This window comes from Mytilus galloprovincialis, chromosome 2 (genome assembly GCF_965363235.1).
Source record: "Mytilus galloprovincialis chromosome 2, xbMytGall1.hap1.1, whole genome shotgun sequence".
Taxonomy (NCBI): domain Eukaryota; kingdom Metazoa; phylum Mollusca; class Bivalvia; order Mytilida; family Mytilidae; genus Mytilus; species Mytilus galloprovincialis.
Genome location: NC_134839.1, coordinates 40,769,637 through 40,797,514, shown reverse-complemented (window position 1 = coordinate 40,797,514; position 27,878 = coordinate 40,769,637). Strand labels below are relative to the sequence as shown.

Below are 27,878 nucleotides of genomic sequence, written 5' to 3'. Positions count from 1 at the left end.
ATCAATTCATGCAGATATAAAATTAATGGCTTTTGAGGTGACCTTTTGTGTGCGAGCAGAGACAGACACCGGTGATTCTGTGTGTCTTGTAGGAGATTGTGAGAAGATTGGAAACTGGAATCCACACCATGCTGTCATATTAATTAGAGTTTCAAGTCCTGTGCCATCTAAGACAGCGAATAAGACTAGCAATGGCATGTAAGTCTTTTAACTTAGTATTTTTGTTTAACGAAGCCAAGTTAAATGTCTCAAACTGATACATATTGTTATAGTTATTTTTCAGAAAAAAAATAACGTAATTCGTCAAAATCAGTCGATGTTTATATCTTCTAACAGAAAGTGCACATTTTATCGGCATGCACAAAAAAATACCGTTAACGTCATTTCGCAAGAATATTTACCGTTATTCGTTATGAAAGTTTCCCCATTACGACTCTCATATGATAATCCAGTCTTACATTATAATAATATTTTGCAGACAAAATAGATCTGAATATGTGTTGTCCAAGATATTTTCCTGTTATGATTGAAATCGAACGGTGTTGATGACGATTCAGTGATTTCTTGAACGATATCGTAAATGTAACGCGCAACAAATATGTTTTTATCCTGCAATCAGCCTTGTATTGTATAAATAACAGGTACATAAATATTTTTTTGCTTAATTTGTACTTGTACAAATAAAGTCTCCTGTTACCCCACTTCCATGTTGAGCAAGCGGTAATGTGAATATTTTTTTCCGTACCAGTGGCCCTCTTTGCGGTTTGCGTTTACGCTATGTCGATTTTTTTTAGATTTAGATTTCAATAACTAAAGCTTCAAGTGTTGGGAGTAAATTTCAGATAAAAGCATTATATTTACATTGTTGTTATACTACGCGTAGTGTAATATAAATTATTTCCCACGTCCGCTCTAAATTGGGATAAAAATTCCAATGCATCTTGCAGGGGAGTATATTAACCAACCTTTCTAACAACTCCCTAATGAGTGCGTAGTTGGCTTGTTGCAGGTCAGAATTTCTGTCCATATCAGCCATACCCTCATTTTCTATTTTCATTCAAATTTCCCAGCCTTTAATTCCGTACCATTTTGCAGCGTCAACCTATAAAATTAACTGTTAATTTAATCGTTCTTGTCCTAAATATACTTGAAATATTTGTTACTGGACATCAAAACAAACAAGAAGCAATTAATGAATCTGTCGGTCGAGTGATTATCGGACACTTATTGTGATTTGATGAAGACAAATTAATTGTAACACGATTTAATAGAATCGACTGTTCATGCTTCACTCTTCGAGTCAGATGTCAGTACACACTTCAAATAACAAGAATGTGTCCATTGATCAGTCCATAGTACACGGATGCACCACTCCCACTATCATTTTCTATGTTCAGTTGGGACATGTGTACTAAGATTCAAGTTGATTGGACTTCAACTTGATCCAAAACTATTGAAAATGGACAAAGACAGACAGACAGACAGACAGACAGACAGACAGACAGACAGACAGACATATTACTTCTTTAAATAATCGGTGAGTAGAAGAGGGTATGGATATGGTGTACAGAAAAGGGAATAGTGGGGGAAATAAAGTATAAAACTCTTAAAATACAAAATATACCAAAAATACAAATTAACAAGAAAATAACAAGGCGCTAAAATATATATAAAAAAGATATAATCGGCCAAATTATATAACAAATAAACAAATAATAGAATACAAACATCCCCCTTTTTCCCCATCGTAACGCCCGTTAAAAACTCACTTAGGTGTTACTTTGATATGACCATCAACAACAAAAAATACTTCAGACTTACTTAAAGATATTGGTCACTATAATATATACGACTTTCAACAATGAACAAAACCGATACGGCATATATATAGCAAGCTGTAAAAAGCCCCATATGTTTGCAAAACGAACGATGCAGTTAGATATATCTTTATTTCTCAACAAACCAGATTACAATGGTATAGATTTACACAAAATAATTACATAATGTATATGTACAGAACAGACATACAAAAATTATACGAAAGCAAGAGGGAAGCACATGATATATATTACGGTATAACAAAACGCCCGGTATACATGATATATAGTGCATGAATTACCCAGGAGAGCCTAAATGAATATTTATAAGTCTTATAAATTTGCACAAGTTGTAAGGTTCCTAAGATCAGAAAGATTTTTACTATTCATCAGTTCATTAAATTTCAATGAATTTGGTTGATTTCTATATCCTTTTCTCAAGAACTGTTCACGATCATCATTGAATACAGAACACATAAACATATAATGAAATTCATCTCCGATGTCGCAAGAATTACGAAGTAAACATTTTCTATTTTCTCTTGCATCATAGATGGACAATCGTACCAATAGTGTGCTAAGGTGTAGTTTTTGGGATACGATTGCTTTCAAGCAATCTGTAGACTTATACCGGTGGCTCAGATCAATGCCCTCACGTCAATCGTTTTATTCTAAACATTTAAGGAAAATCTCACATTCTTATGATTGTCTTGCTTTAAAAGGTAAAAACAAACAAAGGGATTGAACTTAAACAACTTTCCTATAATATTCTTTTCATAATCTTCATGTTTGATAATTCCCTTGACTTATATACGTGTTTTTTACAACACGGAAAATCAGAATTAAGCAGTATTTATATTTAGTGTTTTTATAAATTTAGAAACACGTCAGAGGGAATTCCCAGTTTTGATAAAATGAGAGTTCTCTGAATTCCGATAAATCTATTTCTGTCATATAAGAACTGAAGTGGTGATTTTCTTATATGTTACCGTTATGAAAATGATATTTGAGATTATACTTCCATAAAGAAATAGAGAACCATCTAGGTCGTTTAATAAACATTTAATATACGTTCTTGCTCCAGGGTTTGTTTTGGAAATCATGCGCATGCGTATAGATTTCTTGACTTCAAGGGGTTTTAGATTGAATGGTTGCTCTGGATTCCCCACTCAATTAATTAATTTATAACTCATTGGATCTTTTCTAGGTATGTCTGTTATTGAGGGTTATTGTTGTTGCATAATTTTAAATCATTTGCATTATTTAAATTAAAATTAATTAGTCCACATCGTCAAGTTGTTACTAGAACATCCCTTCAGGCGAAATGGAGTCTTCCATATTATTGTTTCGAGTTGTCTCCCTTCCGGAAGTAAATCCCGTGAGTTCTGAATGAAAAACAATATTAGCTCGTTCTGTCAATAAACGTCGTATAATGTTAAAAACGATCGCAATTTAAACCGTGGAATGTGTACGGAAAGGAGTCAAATGAAATTAAAAAATTTAACAGTTAGGAATGGGGTTCCTCCTAGAATTAACTTAGGAAAATAAGTGATAAGATACGAAGTGAAAATACCTTCTCTCACTCTGACTGCTGTCAGTGTGGAAAGTAAACTTGGAATTGATAGTACAAAAATAAAACACAAAAGGCCGAAGTACATTGTTCATACACTTTTATCCGGGATTGGCTATTTTGTAACTATTCAGATTACGTAAATTACATTTTACATGTGCAGTTGAATTAGGGAGCTACCATTTTATTTTTATGGGGGGGGGGGCTAGGATGAAAAATTTTGTCCTGCATTTTTTTTAGCTGTAATCTCTGTCCTGCCTTTTTATTTTTCACTCTGTTCGGTCCTGCCTTTTTTTTTTAGTTTATCCTGACTTTTTTTTACCTAAATTGTCGTCCTGACTTTTTTTTTGCAAGTGTCTCATCTTGCCTTTTTTATTTACTCAAAACTCCTGTCCTGCCTATTTTTTTCAAATTTCATCCTAGCCCCCCCATAAAAATCAAATGGTAGCTCCCTTAGTTTTGAAAATAATATTATCCAGCTACATGTATACATGTGTCAATGAAACAATGGCAATCGTATCCCTCAGAGCAATCTGCTCTTTGATTAGACTATAGAAACGTTTATGAAAGTTGTCACCGTTGCTATTGGCAAATGTAGAAGATATATCTACATATTTTACAGATTTTTTCCGATGTGATTTGATTTTAAATTCATTTCCAAATGAATCAAAATGGTAAAAGTTTTAAAAGTAGATTACAGAAGCTCATTTTTTTTAATGTAGGAATGTCTGGAAAAAGACGATAACTTTATCAGATGATGCGAAGGATTGTAGATATCGTTACTTCATTGCTAGAATTGTAGAATCTGACAGTGAAGATTCTGAGAGAGTCGTGGATGTTCTAAGATGGGAAACAAACATAAAACCAAGACTTTTCTCTCCAAGAGGTACGTTGTTTACTTATTCCATTTCACATAAAGACTATAACATGTGTGATTAGAAAGGGACTTGTTAATTAGTTGCCGAGTTATGATTCAATTGGTAAAGTCTTTATAAAAACATATTTGAAAGTAATAAAGGCACCAGTTAGCTACTAACACTTTTGTCCCCTAAGCCAAAGAATTGAAAAGGAATAAAAGTTCATCTTGATTGAAGAAAATTCTTTTAAATATTTTTTTTCCCACTGGAATTGATATGACAGCATTTGTATCTAGCGGAATTATTCGAATAAAGGGTATAGAACATTTGTATTATGATATATTTTAAAAGTTCTCGTTTTCAGATTACCTGAAAGATCCTGCGATGTACGAGAATACGATAGATACATTTGGAGAATTTGGTAATTATATAATATAATCATTATCAGTGTGATATTCTAAACGTGTAAAAGAGATCCCATGAACCAAAACAATAGTCTGTATAAAAAAATGTCTTCTAGTATAAAACAGGTTGTTGTTATTTTTTAACGTTGAGTTTAACATATATGGAACCGTTATAGCATCACCTCACCTCACCTATCCTCTTCATGCCGTTAAAGCATGCCTGTAGTTTATATGATACGAGAGTTGATAATCTGTGAAGACCTTATGGTGATCTGTAATTATCCTTCTTATTGTTGCCTTTGTTCTTTGAAAGATGGAAAGTTGTAATACCATACATGACCCTTAATGTCTTATTCATGGTTGCAGCGGCCTGTATTTGCTATACATTATGACGTGCGCACACAAGAGTACGTATAAGGACTTCAAGTGTCTTGAGTTAAGAATTAGGTAATTTTCGGTTGTTGCTGACTGATTTTCTAAATTTCACCTCAATTTTTGAGATCCTTGATATTTGGGACCGAGTTTCACATTGATAAGCTCTTTCGAGTTAAAATTTCATTTCCATTACTTTCCTCCTTTTCTATATGCCAAATACATGTATTTTCTTAACACTAGTCAACAAATAAACGTTCTCCACAATATATTATTTTACATATTATAGTTTATTAAATGGTTATATCATAAAATTTAGCAACAATGTTTTATACTCTTTCATCATATGAATGTACACTTTCAATATAATTATTACAATGTCGTGGAAATTTCGAGAATAGTTTTGTGGTATTAATTCATCGTTGATCATCGTGAATAATTAACATAATTGTTTCAGGTCAGAAGAAGCATGTATCAACAGGCTGGTTGACTGACGAAACCGAGATTCACCTAAGACTGCATAGTAACCCAATATATATGTGGAAATCGAGACATAGAACTCAAACATACAGCGTTAAATGTACACCTTTAGATCTAAGATTTAGAGATGTAAGGTTCTTTGTTCAACCATGTCAAAGTCCGAATTTAAATAAATTGGTCGAATAGAAAGAACAACAAGAATGTGTCCATAGTACACGAAAGCCCCACTCGCACTATCATTTTCTATGTTTTGTGGACCGTGAAATTGGGGTCAAAACTTTAATTTGGAATTAAAATTAGAAAGATCATATCATAGGGAACATGTGTACTAAGTTTCAAGTTGATGTAACTTTAACTTCATCAAAAACTACCTTGACCAAAAACTTTAACCTGAACTTCGCACTATCATTTTCTATGTTCAGTGGACCATGAAATTGGGATCAAAACTATAATTTGGCATTAAAATTAGAAAGATCATACATGGGGAACAAGTGTACTAAGTTTCAAGTTGATTGGACTTCAACTTCTTCAAAAACTACCTTGACCAAAAACTTTAACCTGAAGCGGACGGACGAACGGAGGCACAGACCAGAAAACATAATGCCCCTCTACTATCGTAGGTGGGGCATAAAAAATAAGAACCCTTTATTTACTTCAAACTTGAAAATGAAGTGACTTACGAGAACCTTCTTCTATTTATCAAGCCAGGGAATAAAATTACACCAATTAAGTTAACAGTAGTTTGTTTACCTCAGTTCCATGTGTAAAACTTGAAATACATTTATTATTTGTTTCAATGCTTTTCTAGTAATTTTAAAATGATGCAGATCAACAATGTTTTTTTTCAAAGCAATTTAATTGAACAAAAGAAACAGAGATGTTGTAACAGATTGAAAAAAATAACACATTCATCCATTAATTATATTTCGTTAAAACATTGATTGTAAAGTACCATTGGTAGTTTCGATATTCAATCTACTTTTCTAAAACCCTAATTTGAATGGCAAGTTAGCCTTGTGTAAAGAATGGTTTGTTAAAGAAAATTTTATAGAGTTAAAACAATTATAACAGTCTTAGTTGACAAGGCATTTTTGTGTTAAACCTTTGTTCATTCCTGGCCAGGTCCCGAGGCACTAGTCAGGGATCCTGACACATCGATGGAATGTTGCGAAGAGGGCTACTGAGCTAGACGTGAAGAAACCGTAAACAAAACAGATTTGTATAAATTGTGCAATTATTTATATCACGGTTTTTTCCTTATTGCTTGAAGAGTAAACATCTGCAAATTATTTTATAAAATATGAAATAAAATATCTACAATAATGATGATGAAAAATGCAAAATCGGATTTATTTTCAATGAATCGATGATGATTGAACACTATTAAATTGTAAACATCAGATAACAGTTTGTATTTTAAAATGGCTAATGATTATTTATTTCGATTAAGCTTATGATGAAGTGATTCAATTATAGTATCGAACAGACCAATGGAATAGCTTTATTTGTTGATTTTACATGAAGACATTCTGCATTTATAAACATATACCATTGTTTTCTATTAAGACAATGCATGGGGATGAGGAAGATGACTACCAACCAGATACAATCCCAACAGCGAATTATACAAAAGTCCTTGTCTCTGTAAGTAAATGTCTGATAAACACTGTTAATTATTGAGTAAAATCTAGGTTGCATCAGAAAAGGACAAATATATAGGTAAAACATAGTGTCTGAACATCTTGGAAGTAACACAGTATACCTTATCAAATCAGTTGTCAGACAGGATGAAGCATTTTGTCAAAAGATGATACTAGTACACTATACACAGAAATACTGACTCTTTTTTTTTTGTCAGTTACATCAGACGTCATTTTCCTTTAACACGAGACCCTGAAACGTCAAAGTTTACATACGATCAAAGCCGTGCTCTCCACTGAGGTGTCAAATTGTACATCTTGTTTTCAAAGGAAGGTCACAACTTTGTATTAGTGGATGTGTCTAAACGTCATAAACAAACGTCTGCATTTAGATATTTCAGTTACATATGGGGTATTACAAGATGTACAACAAAATACAATTTAGAATGGAAATGGGGAATACCGGTATGTCAAAGAGACAAAAGAATCGATTTACGTTTCAAACTGTTAATTTTCCTTTTTTGGACTAAGATATTCTTTGCAAACCCACAATGCGATAGAGAAAGATCATTTCTTTTTCAATTATTTCTTTTAGACATTGAAAAGTGGCCAAGAGAAACCAGAAATACAAAAGACGTATGGAGAGGTGTACAATCCTGATGACTTCATGATATTTGCAGCAAGAACAATCGACCCTGAATATTTAGTAAGTTTCAAATTAATTTCATTATCCTGTATGAAAATTCTAGGACATGCCAATTACAATATGTTTATGATATGCTCAAATGTTTTTGCCTTACTTATCAAATTAAGAAAAAATAACTTCCACGCATCTTATCTCAATCTGTACTTCAATTTTTTAACATTAATACCTATTATGTCTGTTTGTTTTGTTCACACTTTGTTGTTAATAAAATGGAATTTTATGCGACATGTCATACAAGTGAGAGGTTTAGCTAGCTATAAAACAAGGTTTAATCCACCATTTTATACATGAGAAAATACCTGTACCAAGTTAGCAATGCGACAGTTGGTATCCATTTGTTTGATGTGTTTGAGCTTTTGATTTTGCCATTTGATTAGAAAGTTTTCGTTTTGAATTTTCCTCGGAGTTCGATATTTTTCTTAATGTGTTTTTTTTTTTCTCAGATAAATTGAAAAGTACATGAAGTTGGGAAATTTTATTAAGATTGAAACACATTTTAAATGTTCTATTATTATGGCTGAAATATGCCCCTTTTCTGGATATTTAAGTTATTTGAATTAAATTTTACACGTATTTGCTTTGAATAGCATTTATGATTTCCTCTAATGCATTTTGTTTTGATTAATTTCGTTTCATTCATAGGGTTTTCAGTTGAACTGGTTCGTACATTTTCCTGACAAGGAACCCAAGAATATTGGATATAATTACATTTTACCAATGGAAATGAAGAATACGAACGATGTTAAGACCATACTGATAACAGGCCTTACACATAAACCTATTGGACAAGTAAAAGGTATATCATTGTTAATATTGAAGCAAAAGTACAACAAATGTATCTGATGGACACACAAATCCTGTTTATATTTTCCTTCCAGTTGCTATATACCATCAATCATTGTCTCAAAATATTTGAAGCTACAACAATTTCCGAAGACTAAAAAAAAAGGACACAAGATCTGTATTATGATTATAGTGATAAAATGACTGCGACCAGCTGACATTGGTAATTACAATTTTTAAAAGATTGGCCCTTTTGTTCATTAGAATTAGACCAAAACAACCTTTGATTTGTTGATACATCATTTTCTTTCAGTTTTCTTTATGTTTGATCGTTCCTGATGAAGGTAAATTCGGGAAAGATCTTTTGGACACACGCAATTTATCAATCTTTTTTTCCATCTAATATCACTGATTGTGAACGTGTATGGGGTCCCCGATGATATCATACTCTCAGTATTTAGTATTTCGTACTATCATAATTTAAAACGTACGTTTTTTTTCTTTTAAGTTCATTTTTGATATATAAAGAAGGAACCAAAAAATTTTAGGTATAAACCCACTCAAGCAAAGTTGACTGCAGATGAATTTGGCTATTGTTTTAAGGTCCCGTTTTGGTTGTCATAAAACTTTTAGCAACGTTTCTATGTATTAAAGTCCCTGGCTTCAGGATTGATCCTGCTTGATGATGGTTAATCCAGAAAATTTGAAACATGATATAAACATTATGCTATGCGGTATGGGCTTTACTCATTGTTGAAGGCCGTACGGTGACCTATAGTTGTTAATGTCTGTGTCATTTTGGTCTCTTGTGGACAGTTGTCTGATTGGCAATCATACAACATCTTCTTTTTTATATATAAAGTGATCAATAATCGACGCATTGTTTACCTTACACAGAAATCAGTAAGACTGATTTAACAACATTGAAATTCACACTTGAATCTAAAGATGTCTTGATAAAATTCTAAATGAACATAAACTTAAATGCTTTTTAAACTAAATTCAGTCAGATGCTTAAGACTATTTCATTGAAAATGCATTCAGATAGTAGCAAATACATAAGACTCATCAGTGACGCTCAGATCAAAATAGTTATAAAGCCAAACAAGTTCAAAATTGAAGAGCATTGAGGACCCAAAATTCCAAAGAGTTGTGCCAACACGACTAAAGTAATCTATCCCTGGGATAAGAAAATCCGTTGTTTTTAAAAAAAAATTGTAACAGGAAATTTATAAAAATGACCATAATATAATTGATATTCTTGTCAACACCGGATTGCTGACTACTGGAGTTGTGATACCCTCGGGGACGAAACGTCCACAAAAATATCTCAAAAAGTTTCCACATTTTTTCAAATTTATCTAGGTACATGTAAACAGAGAGAAATGTCTCATCTAAAGTCTGTTTATATGGTAAATTTTAATTGTCCTGTACATAGTCAGGAATATGACAGTTGCTATCAATAAGTTATATATTTTTGTTGTTTTATTTTGTTGCACTTCAGTGTTTCTGTTGTTTCAGTGTTTTCCTTTTATACTTGATGTGTTTCCCTCGGCTTTAATTTGTGTCAAGGATTTGTTTTCTTTCAATTGATTTATGACTTATGAACAGCTGTATACTACTGTTGCCTTTTTGTAAACGTTGCGTTTATTTACTCAGGCGTGTTGTTTGTTGTTTGCATTAATGAACAACCACATATACGGACTTCTGTCGTGGTTGTGTCTATGTATCGTGCCCACCTCAAGTGCATGGGGTCGTGGGTTCGATCCCAGTCGGGCTAAACTAAAGACTAGATAATCGACATTATAAGTTGCTGGTTCTGAAATTGGCACGTGGCATTAGTGAGTTAGAGCAAAGAGGTGTGGATTATGAATCAGAATAATGTGTGTAGGTATTCATTCGGACTGTTACACTGTGAACTAGCATGCTACAAAATCTCTTAACATGTGTCAGTCTTGTACAACTCAGCTTCTGTTTTCTTATCCCATTATCATTTTCTCGTCTTTAATATGCGTTTTATTTGTTGTTTGTAATTTGCCATATAAACATACCACGTCCACTTGTATTGTTGTCCATCTGATGAGTTAAGCCTTTTTCAACTGATTTTTATAGTTCGTTCTTATGCTGTACTGTTATACCACTATCCCAGGTTAGGGGAGGGTTGGGATCCCGCTAACATGTTTAATCCCGCCACATTATTTATGTATGTGCCTGTCCAAAGTCAGGAGCCTGTAATTCAGTGGTTGTCGTTTGTTTATGAGTTACATATTTGTTTTTCGTTCATTTTTTTTTACATAAATAAGGCCGTTAGTTTTCTCGTTTGAATTGTTTTACATTTTCTTATCGGGGCCTTTTATAGCTGACTATGCGGTATGGGCTTTGCTCATTGTTGAAGGCCGTACGGTGACCTATAGTTGTTAATGTCTGTGTCATTTTGGTCTTTTGTTGATAGTTGTCTCATTGGCAATCATACCACATCTTCTTTTTTATAAAGATCTATGTAATAAAAATAAATTGTTCATATGTTATTGAATCGTCTCTTACAGTTATATTTTTACCAATTATTGCAGTTGCAGAAAAAGAATTTGTTATAATCAAACATTGGTACCGATGCTTTGGACTAATATTTTACTTTATTTCTAGTGGATTATCTTTTGATAAAACCTTTGGTAGGTCTACCTATGACAATGGAGGTATCTTATCAGAATTACTGGAATTTTGAAAGAGCTGCACTAGATATAGGACACAAAGGAATGGGCTCGGCACATTCTCAAAAAGAGTAAATGTTTTTTTTATATATATTATATAAATCCAAATATATGTTATGAATATGAATGGGATGTGTAGGTAACAGTTCATGTTGCTTAGTTTTTAGTTTTCTATGTTGTGTCTTCTGTACTATTATTTGTCTGTTGGTCTTTTTATTTTTAGCCATGGCGTTGTCAGTTTATTTTCAATATATAAGTTTGACTGTCCCTCTGGTATCTTTTGTCCCTCTTTTAAGTCCGAATAAATACCAAGGATAAGAACTGACACCAACAGAAAATCTATTGTATAACTGCTCTTTAACTGCGTTTTTGATTTTGTGTTCGAACTGGTTAATGTTAGAGCCACTGATGAGTCTCATTTATGAAACGCGAGTCTGTCATAATAACAATTTTTAATTCTGGTATCTCTGGCGAGTATATTCAATGCAGTTTCCAGAAATTCTCCAACGTGGAATGAAGAATTCCTGATACAGACTAATTAAAAAAACACGTTTCGTGCTCAAATAAAATAGTTTTCACTTTATTACACAAAGACTAGATTAAGCTGGATTTTTATCAGTCTTGACTTAAGTTATAACCGTAAAGGCACAACTACAGGAGTAACATATCAATTGCATTTTAAATAGATAAGTTTTACTCATCATATGTAAACACGAAAGTTTAGGTAGAAGAGAAGAAAAACAATCAAGGTCAAAATGTCGAAAATTGATAGGACAATACACGAAAAAGATAATTGAATAGAGGAAAAACTATATAACGAGTTTCAGTTTGATATCGATAGAGTCAATAATTGCATGTACTACTGTATAGATATGTTAGTATATTTCTGTGTTTAAAACAGTTTTCAATGTTTTAGATCAGTGAGAGAAAATACGATTGCATCTTTACAGTCAGCAGGTAGTCATGTAAGTTTCCAATGGAAAGACAGCTTTTCTTTTTCATAGATATAATGTATATCAATCTGTATCAAGCAACCTGTAAAATTCAAGTCGTATGAACTTTAAGCTATGAAATTGCTTAAACAATTATAACTATCAATCACATTTTGAGATCCATCAGTCTTTAATTTTACACATTTCTGATATTGCAACTTTCAAAAAAATTCGTTTGTTTGTATTTTAACTGCTACTGATATAAATTAAAACAAACTTACTGATATCATGTATCACATAATATGTATTTCAAAGAAATATATGAAATAGAATATTATAAATTGTAGGGTGCCGACTTTGTTGAATTTGACGTCATGTTGAGTAAAGACCTGGTTCCAGTAATATATCACGATTTTCACGTATTTGCAACATACAGAAAGGTAGGGAGATTGTGTATCTTTTTAATTTATTCATACATTATTTAAGTAATGGTAAGATATGTTTATGTGTAATTTGATAAACTGAGTTGTATTAGTAGTAAATGAAATAAGGAAATAATATACCAGTAAATAATGATAAAATACATAATGACCTTATAATCTAGGATTTTGTATGTTTATGAGCGCATAATGTGTTTCCATTATTTCATGGTAATTTATACTGAGTCTAGTGATAATAAAGTTGTAAGCAAACTACAGTCTGAGGTTAACAGTTGACGAACTTACGATTCCAAAATGATCTAAAGGTAAATTCATAGATTGGAAGCCACGATTACACAGAAAAAAGTGAATGCTAAGCTACAAGGCAGTCGTGCAACCAATGTATAGAGAACTTGTCATAACAAAGTTCAGAAGGAAATAAATATTATCTATAAATTCTAACTACAATCCACAAAATTTTAGCAATGAAAAGTACTACATAGTATTTTACCGATGCTTATCCATTGACAGTATGTCATTTCATGTGACGTTGGAAGGTTTTTACTTGATTTTAATTTTTGACAGAATAAATCCAGATTTTCAGAATCATAAAAAGATAATTTCATTTTAGAAAAGACGAGATGAACTTGAAAACTTCAGGGTATCGGTGAAGGATCTTACTGTTGCTGAGCTTCAATCAATGCAGGTTGTTATGTTTTTAATAATTACGTAAAAAGTCATTTAAAAACATGTTTTCCTTTATGAAATGGCAAATTACACAGAGGTTGAAATTTAAAGTTTATTCTAGAAAAAATGTATCAGTGTTGCCTGGATTCTCATCTTGAGCAATTGAACTATTTACCTATTTTAATGATTCTGTAATTTTAAATTGCAGTCAGCCCTTTGCTCACACTAGTACAATTCATTTTAAAATGAAGCAACCATTTTGATCAAAACTTTATTAGCAAGTGTTAACTGTTATGTTATTTTGCAGATATCTCAATTTGAGGTTCACATTTGACTAGATGTGTCCTTTAATTCCAACTTCACCATAAAATGTAACACAAAAATCATTATTTGATTCATCAATTGAGAAAACCGCTTTGGATGTATGAAAAATTATAACGTGTTGTTTTCATTTTTGTACTATTATACAAGTCGAAAAGCTAGGCATTTTTTTTATAGGATAATAGATTCTAATGTCAGCAAATGTTGCAGATATTGTCAAATACGACAATTGTGTGCTTTTTTGCGGGCCAAAATCTTAAAGAACCTAAGCTGCAGTCTGCTTTCCCAAATGTTCCGTCTGAAATAGAAGCCTGTAGTTATAATATATCCCTAGACAGAAAACCATTCTGTTTCACGGATTTCATCCAAATTAGATTGTGCAAGTCACTATTATAGTTATAAAATGGGGCTTTACCTTGAGCATGGGAAATAACACTCACAAATGTATTAAAAGTCATTTGTGCATTTTAGCTTATGTAGCGTTGTCGTTTATGTATGGATTTGTGTTTGTCGATGTGTTATTCTTACGTAAAATCCATGTTCAAATGGCACAAAGAAAACAAACCACAACACAAAGTTTCAATTCAAATCACTATGTAATCTGTTTAATGTATATCAGTTTGACATAATAAAACAGTTGGACAATAATCCTAATTCACTAACACAATATTCTTCTAGCTTACCATCTCCACTCTATTTTACACTCTCTGATCTTTCTCGCATCCCCTTATTTACATAATTACAGGCGGTACCCCGACGGTTCCAAAGATAGGACACCGGGCGGTTCTGTAGATACCGGGCGGTACCTCAACGGTTCTTAAGATGAACTACCGGGCGGTACCATGACAGTTATAAAGATGAGGTACCGGGCGGTACCTCGACGGTTCTAAAGATGGGGTACCGGACGGTACTTAAGGTACAGGGCGATGAATTTAAGTAATATAGATAGATACCGTTCAAATAAATAAATGTTATTTAACCCATGTGTATTTATGAAAAGATATGTTACATTATAATGAATTATACAGTCAAACTAAAATCGCTACACTTAGCAGTTATTGAAACGTTATCAAGCATTTATGTTGTTTGCGTCTGTCTATGAGAAGAATGCCGCAGGGATGTTATTTGGCCTGATTAAAAACATTAAATTACTTAGGATCGAATTAAACCCTTCATAAAACTACTCAGAGTTAGTTAATTTGGCTGTACTTGTGGAAAACTTATTAAAATGTTTGAATGGTTTTATACTAGTAATTTTTTGGGACCTTTATTTTATGGAATAACCGTTTCACAGATGATATCGGATATGTTCCTTACGACGTAACTACAATCCCCTTCCCTTTCATGAATGTGACCTACCGAATTAGTCTATTTACCGGATTTGTTATAACATCAGCAACACAACGGGTGCCACATGCCGAGCAGGATCTGCTTACCCTTCCGGAGCGCTTGTGATCACCCCCCCCCCCCCCCCAGTTTTTGGTGGGGTTCATGTTGCTTAATCTTTAGTTTTGTATGTTGTGCCATGTGTACTATTGTTTGTCTGTTTGTCCTTTTTATTTAAGCTATAGCGTTGTCAGTCTATTTTCGATTTATGAGTTTGACTGTCCCTCTGGTATCTTTTGTCCCTCTTTTATAGAAGAGAGGGACGAAAGATACCAAAGGGACAGTCAAACTCATAAATCTAAAACAAACTGACAACGCCATGGCTAAAAATGAAAAAGACAAACAAACAACAGCACACACGACACAACATAGAAAACTAAAGAATAAACAACACGAACCCCACCAAAAAACTAGGGGTGATCTCAGGTGCTCCGGAAGGGTAAGCAGATGTTATAGCTTGCTGTTCGGTGTGAGCCAATGCACCGTGTGGGTAAACCGTGCTTAACCTATAATGGTTTACTCTTACAAATTGAGACTTGGATGGAGAGTTGTCTCATCGGCACTCATACCACATCTAGTTATATCTATTCAGTTACTAGTAGAACAAAATGTTGTTCTATAGGTCTTCTGTACATCAAGTCACCGTCTTTTAGTTGTAGAGATGAATTTCAAATTTCTTTTGTAGTTGTCATCTGTTCATGCTGCAAACGAGAAGGACGATCGTGAGTCTGGTGAGTAGTTAATTGAATGTTTTTTTTTACAATAGCTTTGATAATAGATAAGAATTGGAGAAAGACAGGATTGGTGATTCTTCATACTCTATAAAATGAAGAGAACAAAAACTACACTTTATTTACCACCTACAAATTGATCAGTCCAATTAGAGGTAGTAAAATAAATGGGGGTTTCGTATTCACAACATATATATATATATATAAGTAATCGACTTTGACAAATGATTGAGGACTATCAGGTACTGTAAACAATTTTGATGAACACAGTACAAAATTTATTGAAAACTGAATTGTTTTAATTTTGATATGTTATTGTAGATGAGAGATATGAAGACAACGTTGATCCAAAAGAAACACAACCGTTCCCTACCTTGAAACAATGTTTTGAAGATGTCGATGAGCATGTAGGGTTTAATGTGGAAGTTAAATATCCGATGCTTAGAATGGTCAGTTTTATTAAATTATAAGCATAGTAATTTATGTGACTCTAAGAGTATAAACAACCATTGTGTATATGCTACTGCTGGTAAACGTTTAATACCCGTGTGTATTCCCAGCCTAGTAGTCTGCATTTTTAAATTGAGATGAGAGATAATTGATTTTTATCATTTGTATAGTCCGGAATTACATGCACGAAGTATTTGCCAATGAGCATAAGCATAAATAATCTAGTAATCATTATCTGTAAATTTAGTGTCTATGCACTATATATTAAATTATTCAAACCACTATGGTGTTCCTCCCCAGGCATATAAATGCCTTAGCCGTATATGACACTAGTTCTCGTATTTTCAGTTATACATGTTATAATTATTTTCAACTTTGTATTGAATTTTTGGCCTTCCTATCGTTTTCGAGATCAATTGGTGAAATTTGATTATACGTAACTCCTATATGACATACAAGATTTCAACCCTGGTATATTTGATGAGTATTTACACTAGATATATGCAATAGTTATCAGTTTAATTTTAGTTTGGTTGTTTTTTGCAAGAGAGAAAATGCTAAAATCAGGATGAATTTGAAACCAATTCAAATCAATTTAATTTTTCTAAAACTCATGAAACTGGAGCACTTGTTTTTCGACAATATAGCATGTTCTGAATATTTTGCAATGTGATATACGGAGATGAGATTAATTTTGAATGCCAATGAGACCAGTATCTACCAAAGACTTTTGATTATAAGATATAAACAATTATTGTTCACCAAACTTCATTAAGTAATGAAAAAAAACATACTCTTTATGCTAAGAATGTGAGGAAATTGGAATACAAATATTTGTTTTATGTGGTATGAAATAAAATTAAAACTTAATAAATTCCGAAAATCCGAATTTCTTATCTTGATTAATCTTCATCAGAAATCTTGAACCCAAACATCTAAAAGCCAGGAATGAATATATTTATAAAAACATTTGAGCATTATCATCTTTATGGTAAAAATTAACCTGAAAGAATATTAAAATTCATTCCTTTCTAAAGGAATTAAAACATTACTTTCCTAATAGTTTCTTGTTCATTAACACGGAATTTTAATATAATTTTTGTTTTTAAATCATCTCAGTGCCCAAGTATAGTTATCAAATGTACCAGGATTATAATTTAGTACGCCAGACGCGCGTTTCGTCTTCATAAGACTCATCAGTGACGCTCATGTCAAAATATTTATAAAGCCAAACAATTACAAAGTTGAAGAGCATTGAGGATCCAAAATTCCAAAAAGTTGTGCCAAATACGGCTAAGGAAAAATATGCCTGGAATAAGAAAATCCTTAGTTTGTCGAAAAATTTAAACTTTTGTTAACAGGAAATTTATAAAAAAAAATGACCACATTATTAATATTCATGTCAACACCGAAGTGTTGACTACTGGTCTGGTGATACCCTCGGGGACGAAACGTCCACCAGCAGTGGCATCGACCCAGTGGTGTAAATACTTATCAAATGTACCAGGATTATAATTTAGTACGCCAGACGCGAGTTTCGTCTACATAAGACTCATCAGTGACGCTCATAAGCGTTTACTCACGACAAAAAGTGATGAGTTGAAGCATTAACCCTTAACATATTATTATGCCAACCCTATTAATATAAATGTTACAGCTAAATGTTAATCCAGCGTCCATATTGGTTGAAGATATTATTTTCATAAGCATAACGATATTCATATATAAAGGCAACAGTAGTATATCGTTGTTCAAAAGTCATAAATCGATTGAGAGGAAACAAATCTGGGTTACAAACTAAAACCGACGGTAACAAAGCAATTATAAGAGGAAAAAAAATCAAATTATCGGAACACATAAGTGCAACATAAAACAAACAACAATGTTACATACATCAGAAACGAACTAATAGATAATTTTTTTTTTAAATGACGAAAGACATGCTTTGTATTTAAATTAATACCTTACTTCTCAACTAAGGCATCAATAGATATTTATTAGTACAGTGAACCGTTGATGTTCCATTTTTAGCTCACCTGGCCCGATGGGCCAAGTGAGCTTTTCTCATCACTTGGCGTCCGTCGTCCGTCGTCGTCGTTAACTTTTCACATTTTGAACTTAGGATCCATCATCAAAAATGGCCGCCGGCGGGGGACTTAGTTTAACGTAGGACCCTATGGGAAATGCATACAAATGACTTCTTTTAGAGAACCACTGAATGAAATGAAACCAAACATGGCATGACTGTTTTTATGAGGTGCTGACCAAGTGTTGTTACTTTGTAGCCGATCAATCATCCGAGATGGCACCCAGCGGGGGACTTAGTTTAACATAGGACCCTATTGAAAATATATACAAATGTCTTCTTTTAGAGAACCACTGAATGGGATGAAACAAAACATGGCATGAATGTTCCTTATGAGGTGCTGACCAAGTGTTTTTACTTTGTAGCCGATCCAACACCCAAGATGGCTGCCAGCAGGGGGACTTAGTTTAACATAGGACCCTATGGGAAATGCATACAAATGACTTCTTTTAGAGAACCACTCAATGGAATAAAACAAATCATAGCATGAATGTTCCTTATGAGGTTCTGACCAAGTGTTGTTACTTTGTAGTCGATCCATCATCCAAGATGGCCACCAGCGGGGGACTAAGTTTAACATAGGACCCTACGGGAAATACATACAAATGTCTTCTTATAGAGAACCACTGAATGGAATGAAACCAAACATAGCATAAATGTTCCTTATGAGATGCTGACCAATTGTTGTTACTTTGTAGCCGATCCATCAACTAAGATGGTCGCCAGTGGGGGACTTAGTTTAACATAGGACCCTATGGGAAATACATACAAATGTCTTCTTTTAGTGAACCACTGAATGGAATGAAACCAAACATAGCATGAATGTTTCTAATGAGATGCTGACCAAGTGTTGTTACTTTGTTGTCATTGCAACATCTAAGATGGCCGCCAGTGGGGGCACTTAGTTTAACATAGGACCCTATGGGAAATGCATACAAAAGTCTTCTTCCAAAGAACCACTGAATTGAATGAAATCAAACATTATGAGGTGCTGGCCAAGTGTAGTTACTTTTAGCCAAATATTATATTTTTTTATATGATTTCAAAAACCCAAGTAGAATCAGGTGAGCGATACAGGCTCTTGAGAGCCTCTAGTTTCTGTTACAAGAAATCAAGATGGGTGTAATCAATTGCAGCCTTTTTTCTAAATTTCATTTTCAAGATGTTATTTATTTCGTTTCACATACTCAACTAAGGTATTTATATATATTTTTTAGTACAGTGAACCGTTGATGTTTTCCATTTTGTTTTGTTGCAAGAAATCAAGATGGATGTAATCGTAGGCAGCTTTTTTCTAAATTTTGTTATTATTTTTTTTAATTTCGTTTCACTTTCTTATCTGTTTATCCCTGTATGAAATAAGAATTTTCAAATTATATATGTCAAAAACGAGATGTGACATTTTAATGTATTTTTAGATTGTGATGGAAACGATATTTTTAACAAGTATGACAAAAAATTTAATCTATTGAAAATAAACGTGACAATATAAACAATGCATATTTTGTAGAGGTTTTTTTTATTTTTTTTCACAGAATGGATATATTGAAGAGTCTACTTATTTTGACAGAAACAAATTTGTTGATATAATTTTAAAATCAGTATTTGAAAATGCAAAGGATCGACGAATAGTTTTCTCAAGTTTTGATCCTGATATATGTACATTGTAAGTATGTATTAATCTGTGAAAAAATTAAAATATTTCCAATCAATTCGTTCGAAACCTGTACATTAATAAAAGGAGTGGGGAAAATTTCAGAAAAATAAATTCAGAATGAGTACAGAAAAAATAAATATATTCTATAATATTTTTTTTTATGTAACAGTGTGTTGCCTTTCAGGGTTGAGTTCAATATCGTAGCATCTACGTAGTTGCTATCAATATCTATGTAGCAACTAGGCTATAGCTACACGTTCAATAGTCAAAATCTACGTAGCACTTCGTAGCCGCTACGATTTTGACCGTAACCCAGCTCATAGACATAATTTTGTCATGTGACCGTGACGTCATCAACGTTTTTCATGATCTACTCCGGCTTAAAATAGCATTTAGAATTATATTATAATGAATGACTATAATATTTTTTCTTGTCTATTGGAAATAACATAAAAATCTGTTGCATGCTTTAAAATAACCCGCTACAGAAGTTATTCAGTATGCAACAATTTATTTTTATGTTATTTCCAATAGACAGAAAAAAATAATACAGTAATTCCTTAAGTAATTATTTACAATATCAGATACACCAAACATTGATATATTCATTTCATTTATTTTAATTTTATTTCAAGGCAAAGAAATTTCATGTAAGGAAAAGAAAACTAATAATGAATACATTCCAGTTGAATAGTAATGCAAACATGATCAATAGTACACTAGCATTTCAAAAAATAAACAAAATACATATTTTGATACATAATTACTATGCGGGTGGCAATGTATTACTAGTATTATTACACAAACGCATATAGTAAAATAAAATCGAGGTTTAAAATTATAATAGAGATGGTTAGTTATCAGTCAAAGGTTTAGTTTTTATGACATATTTAATTATTTATAGTTATAAATTTTATTTACTCATTTCATCACATCTTCGATCTAGAGAATCTATGTATGTCAATGGTTATTATGCAGTTCGTAATATATGATGGTTTGGTGTTATGTCTACTATTTATTACGTTATGGTTCTATATATGATTTACCACTTGATGTCATTATAAGTAGCACAACAAGTGCTGGTAAAGGACAAGAATAAAATTCCTTACGACACAAATTTACCCAAGATTTGATTGATGGTACTATCGTGAGTTTTATATAATGTTTTGTTTCATTTTCTTTTTATTTTGCTTTGTTGTTTGTCTATTTTAGTTATATGGGCATGATGTAAATCTTTCTTTAAATTACTTGTCAAGAAAAAAGATGTTCAAGAGCTTAGTAATAAACTAATCATTTTAGTAATTGTGAGTACTCTCATATCTGTACATTGTGTCTTTAGTGTTTCTGTTAGTTGTATTTGTGGTTTGTGCTGTGTTTTTGATCTTATTAGTTAATCCCTATTTAACTGATATTTATATTTTGTTCTTTTATTGTGCTGTTACACTACCGTGTCAAGTTAAAAGGAGAATTTGGGCACCCCAAAGCATGTTTAAACCCAACGCAATTCTATGTGTGCCTTTTCCGTGTCAGGAGCCAGTAATTCAGTTGGTTGTCTTTTGTTGGTGTATATCATATTAATTTTTAGTTTATTCTTTTATAAATATATATCAGGTCACTAGTTTTCTAGTAATTTGAATTGTTCTCGGGCTTCTTTTATCTTTCGTATGGGGTATTGTATTTGCTCATTATGGAAAGCTGTTTCTTTGACAATTGACCATCACCACTGGAATTGACATGGGATATATATGTATTAAGATAATAACTATAGTACAATGCAAGTTGGACTAGAATTAGTCATAAACATATAAAAAATGTAATTCTTGATTTCCCCTTAGACTCCGATTAAAACAGAATAAATATCCTGTTTTATTGCTTACCGTTGGACGCATACGGCATGATGAGGAGAGGGCAGATCCTAGATGTGTATATGTTCCGATTGGCGTCAACTTCGTCAATTTTGCAAATATATTGGTAAATATTGACTTCAATTATCTGTCTGAATCACATATGATAATATTATTTCAACGCAATTTTCTAATTTCAAAGAAAATTTGCAGCATTAGTTTCTTTACTATATATATTTTGTATGTCAATTTGCACCCCTGTTGTTTGTGTGAACAATAAACCTCGTCACTTAACATTTTAATGTATACAAAATAAAACGGTCGTATTTTAATTAATTCGGTCGACGAAGAAACAAGTATACATTTAGCAGATTACCTCCTTTATTCCATCAATGTTTAAACTAGATTAATATTTTAACCTATAGACCGTCAAAAATTATTCTTAGATGAAAAATATATGATTGAGGATTATAAAGGATCTATTGCATTATCTTTTTATACAAAAAAAAAGAATTACATAGTCTAGTATACTCTTGACTTTTGTTGTAAATGCTGTTAACATTTCGCTTCAAATATATTTCTATTCCTATGGTGTTCTATTTAAAGGGGATAAATGTAAATTCAAAAACAATACTTGATAACCATGAACTTATCAAAGAAGTTAAAAAATCAGGACAAGTGCTGTTTTGTTGGGGAGAGGAAACCAATGATTCAAATGTGATCAACAAGTTACGAGAATTAGGTGTAGATGGCATTATATATGATAGGTAAGTAAACAAGTCATATCTACAATTTATTATATGTTATATGAGAGTATTGTCTTTCACTATACGTATTCGATCCTTTAGATACTTTTATACGTATTTTTTAACGTTATCTTTACACATGAGCGTTCAAATACACTGCAGCATTTGATAATTATAATGTCAATGTTGCTATTAACTGGTGCACTTGTTTCCCGTATTATCATGTTAATTTTGCTACTAACTGGCGCTCTTGTTTCCCTTAAAGTGTTAAAATTATTGAAATTAAGGTTTACCACTTATCAGATCTAAACATTAAAAGGCATGGATGTAAAAATATGCAGAGACGTTAGGAGGTATAGGTCCAAATTCATCTAAAGAAAACTTTAGGGAGTTCGAACCTATGTTTTATAGTAAAATCTTAACTTATCATAATTCATAAACTTACAAAGTTCGAGCTTCAGAACTTTTCGGCACTTTTCTGTATTTATATTCAGCAGGAATTAAATAATTAAGAATTCGAATATGATACTGTTATTAATTAAATTATATTTTCTCATGACATTTTTTTTTTAATATTCAAAATGTTGTTTGTTATTGTATGAAAAATGGGACATCAGTTATTAAAATATACAAACTTGAATAAGATGTGTTTTCTTCTTTTTGTATATTTTGTGTTCATCAATAGCATGTGGTTAAAAAGCACCGTCTTAAAAACGATGTACTTACAATTTTATAAAAATTCAAGAACTGTTTGAAAAATATATGCTATTGCAATGAATACACGGATTGAAATAACACAATAACAATAAACTCCAGAAAAATTCAAAACGGAAAGATCCTAAACAAATTGCAAAATCGAAACATATAAAACGAATGGAAAACAACTGCCATACTCCTGAAAATGTGTAATTCGTTGTTGTGCTCTTTTTAACAGACTAATTGTGATGTTTAGTTTAATGTGATGCCGACCAATACCATTGTCCTGTTGTTGGTTAATAAACAACTACATGTACAAACAAAATTTCCTAGAAATACTCGCGCATGATTTATTTGCTATTTCTGAACTGTTGTTGATCTTACTATGTATTCAATTACAATGTCAAATACTTTAATTTTAGATGGATGGTACATGAGGATGTTACAGATATGTGGATTGTAAATGACGCTAAAAATATTATTGGGTAACTTTCAGACTAAACTTACGAATAGAATACAAATATGAAATATGCCACTTGAATACCTTATAGTTGGTATAATGCATTTACTTTTGTATTGATTGTATAAACGATTAGAAGTATTGTTTGAAAATATGCGTACTGTAAACGTGTATTACTATTTTGAACTCCACTACCATTCTGACTACCTTTTGTAAAACATTCATAGCATTACATACTTAATATTTAAAAGGGAATAACTGGGATACGCAAAAATACCACAAAGTACAACAGACAATAGCAAAATTCAACTTCTTTAAAAAAAAACAATAGCATTTCGCATTGAACTTTTAAAGGGCTTGACCATTATTAGGAAAGGAATTGAGAGGACTAGTATGATTAGAAAATGTAATTTTACATAAATATAAATTAATAAGTACTAATCAATAAAACTCACGGATCTTAAAAATGTATGAAATATTGAAATATTCATTATAATACAGTGAAAGTTTGGAGTCGAGGTAGTAGACAAAAAAAACTTCGTTATTTTATCAACCTTTTACTCAGTCCCACCTATCAGGTTCTTGAAACAAAATGCCGCCTTGAATTTAGTAAAGAAAGGCAACAGTAGTATACCTCTGTTCGAAATTCATAAATCGATTGAGAAAAAAAAACAAATCCGGGTTATAAAATCATTTTATGTGGTTAGAATGTGACATATAAAGTATTGTATTGCATATAAGATACACTGGCATAATGTACAATCAATTCATTTATTCAGAACATGAAATTGACTCGCTATAGCATTTCACAGAGGATTACCGACTATGACAAGAACTATATACATTTAGTTCTTTAATGATTAGTTTTGTTCATAAATGATATAAGAACACAAGTTCTTAATCCCTGACTATTCATTTGTTAAAGGAAAATAACTCGTTGTTAATAATGTCTTAAAACAATTTATGTGCCAACAGTAGTAACAATATTAAAAGTTTAGAAAGGGTATGTCATCACCGGAACTTATGATTGCAACATGTATTCATGCAAAATATATCTGATTTTTATTGTTTGTGTCATTGAGATAATTCACATTAATATTTATGTCATTATTCATGAAAGGTTTTTGTGTTATCTTTCCAGGATTGATCAATTGAAAAGCACGAAAGAGAATGTATTCAAGTTGGAAAAGAGATTGAAAGAAAATATTTCACAACCTGTAGATAATGACAGCAAGTGATAGATAGATATACAGGATGTGCAATAGTCTTTTAAATAAGACATAAAGCCATTATATTATATAAGTTCATGCAAATTTTTTGTAAAAGAAAACAACATTCCTATACTTTATTTATCAGGGAATATATTCGACATATTTTCCCTGAAGTAAGCTTAAGGAAACTTTTTGACTTGTTTAAGGTTTAGTTATAGTTATTGTGTTAAGCTTACAAATTGTAATGTTTTGCATGTTAAAAGATAATCAAGATGCGATGATTTTGTTTTTTTAAATGCTAGAATAATTTGACATACAGCTTCTTAAGTTCCTTAATTGATAAAGTTTTAAAAAGAGAAAACAGATCATCAACTGCAGTGAATTTCTTCGCCTTGATTTGCCGCAGTTATAAGTGTAGAAAGTACGGCTTACTCTCTTTATATTTGATTTTAAATTAATTGACTTGCCTAGATTGACCGTTACATAATTTCTATATAACAAAAATACCCCGAATATATGTTCAAATGGCTGTATTCAGAATCTCGTGCTCTTTTCCTCGTTCATGTTGAGTTGTTATGTTTTGTTTTGATTTTAACAATGGTGTATTGTTGTTTGCAGTTTTCGTTTCACATTATGTTTTGTAATACTACTTCTTTATTTTAATATTGTTTGAATATTATACTGCGACCATACTGCAACTATGTTCATCATGTTACTTTTGATTATACAATCATAATTGCATAGTAGTGATTTTATCATGTGATTGATACAGTACATGTTTTATGTTTATGATCATTCATTCGTGAATAGAAGTTGTACCAGGATATAGCTTTTAGACATTGTAGCCGTTTCTCTGAAAGAACATCATGTTGGACACTATAATTTCTCTATTTAAGATTTATTTATTAGAAGTTCCATAGTCTAAAATTCATTCAATTTTGATTTGTTCGTGTTAAAATAAACTATACACAAACTTCTTAATTCTTTTGATAAAAAGCTCTGGCTAATTTGTCCCATTTTGATTTATTAATTTGTTTCTAAATTCCAAACATTTAAAGAACTCACGACATGGTACAGTTTGTTGTAAAACTGGTACAAACTTATTTGCATTTAAAAATTCCAGAATATTATTTTGAATAGCTGTACTTTGATTACATTGCAGTTTTCTGCAAAGTATTTCATATATACATGATGTACTCTTTATATGTTTAAGGTCTTGCTCTTAAATCAATTAAATGCTCAGAATATTTTTAATACATGTTTTAGTGACATTTTCACAAATGGCCCGTGTTTATACAAGATATGGAGGCATCAATACAAATGGCGAATCTCGTTTTAAATTTTTATATTTTAGTCAGTCAGATGTGTTTTGCATTTTAATGTAGCAACAAACGAATATTTGAAGTTAATGTGAACATGCGTTTTAGTTTTCTAACTCCTACATCGAATTGAATAAACAAGTCTATATAATTATTCTTCAAGATTGATTTTTATCAAGAAAAGTGTATTTTATTCCATAGTAAATTACCCTGTTATAAAGAAAAACAAATAACAAACCGTCAACCACCCTTCTGTTTTCATTCATTCATCTCTACTTAATTACATTTTTTATTATATGTTCCAGGGGAATAAAGGTCATAGCTTAGACCATACGTGAGTCAAAACAAATTCTTACCCGATAATGTCTAGAGTTTCTTGTTCATGATTAAAACTAAAAGAACATTTTTGGCTCAATATGTCAAATTTCAAGATTGATTTTACAAAACATAGATTTGGGGCTAAAAACTCGAATTTTCTATGTAGATGAAAGATAAAGGGAAGCGAAAGTATTAAATTAAGGTTCCGATCATAGTCTCAGATGCTAGAAATAGGTTGTTGATATAGACATATGTTTCTGATAGGGTTTACATGATGGATTTTTATGAAATTATACAATAGAGTAATAAGTGTAATTTATCCAACTCAGTCATTGTGTATGTTGAAACATGAAGTTTTATCAATATGTATTTTATTTACAATATGGGTAAGAGTAACATAGGCTTACGTCGAAATGTCTTTTTATAAACAGATTTTATTAAATTATTGTAATTATTTATATATTGCTTCTGTTGTTTTTTTTTTCCAGCTCCTAAAATCACATTTGTAACGGAGGGACCAATTCACATATATATCCATATAGATCGGTCCCTCTTACATCGTACATCTTTGCATAGTCTGCAGTCCAGAGAATAACATTATTTTCATTTGCAGATACTGCGGCTGGTTCGCCTGATCCCCATATAAAGTAAGTCATTACATAACCATCATCTAATTTCCACACACCGGATCCATCTTTCGTCCCTTGAATGTAATAGTATGTGTTACCGGTCGTACCTACAAATGACCAATTAAATATGAAAGGCAATAGTTCTTTAAATTTTTGCTAGGTCAACTGCAATTGTTTACCATGTCATATAAGTAGATTTATATTGTCGTGTTAACGACTGACATTATGTAAATTCTGAATATATAATAGAGGAACTTGCATGCGTTTATGTATTACTTAATGAAGGAAAGATATTACAAATAAGAAGAACGTATAAAATCGTTCCCGACCTACATTTTAACTTCCATTGTTGATTTTATGCAGCGACGTCATAAACAGAACACCATTGTATTGAAGTTCAATGCAGAAGAACTACGGCTCATTTAGGGCTTGCTTCTACTATCAGTTAACACACCATGTTTGCTTCATAATCGTCCTTACCATATAAAGCTTTAGGTGAGTTACAAGCCCTTTTTTACTGATATTATCAGCTTGATATTAAAGAGTGCTGATGCACCACTGTTCTATGTTCGGGGAGGGTTTGCCCCCTGCAATCATGTTTGCAATCATGTTTAACATGTTTAATCCCACCATATTCTGCATGTTACTG

The 27,878-nt window shown here is 31.9% G+C and overlaps 1 protein-coding gene and 1 long non-coding RNA gene across 2 annotated transcripts in view; one reads left to right on the top strand and one right to left on the bottom strand.

Moving 5' to 3' along the window:
- On the top strand, nt 1-27,058 carry LOC143063600 (glycerophosphocholine phosphodiesterase GPCPD1-like). The gene is made up of 18 exons (XM_076235822.1): nt 1-198; nt 4,110-4,273; nt 4,609-4,665; nt 5,478-5,629; nt 7,067-7,144; nt 7,736-7,846; nt 8,489-8,642; nt 11,273-11,408; nt 12,254-12,302; nt 12,617-12,709; nt 13,320-13,394; nt 15,768-15,813; nt 16,135-16,262; nt 19,885-20,015; nt 21,842-21,977; nt 22,457-22,617; nt 23,715-23,777; nt 24,894-27,058. Exons 1-18 carry the CDS (start codon nt 26-28, stop codon nt 24,988-24,990), a joined length of 2,004 nt encoding a protein of 667 aa, XP_076091937.1. The 5' UTR covers nt 1-25; the 3' UTR covers nt 24,991-27,058.
- LOC143063601 (uncharacterized) overlaps nt 26,955-27,878 on the bottom strand; it is a 29,192-nt gene continuing 28,268 nt past the window's right edge. The window contains exon 4 of the long non-coding RNA XR_012975057.1: nt 26,955-27,336. This is a non-coding gene — a long non-coding RNA (uncharacterized LOC143063601). The remainder of the gene's footprint in view (nt 27,337-27,878) is intronic.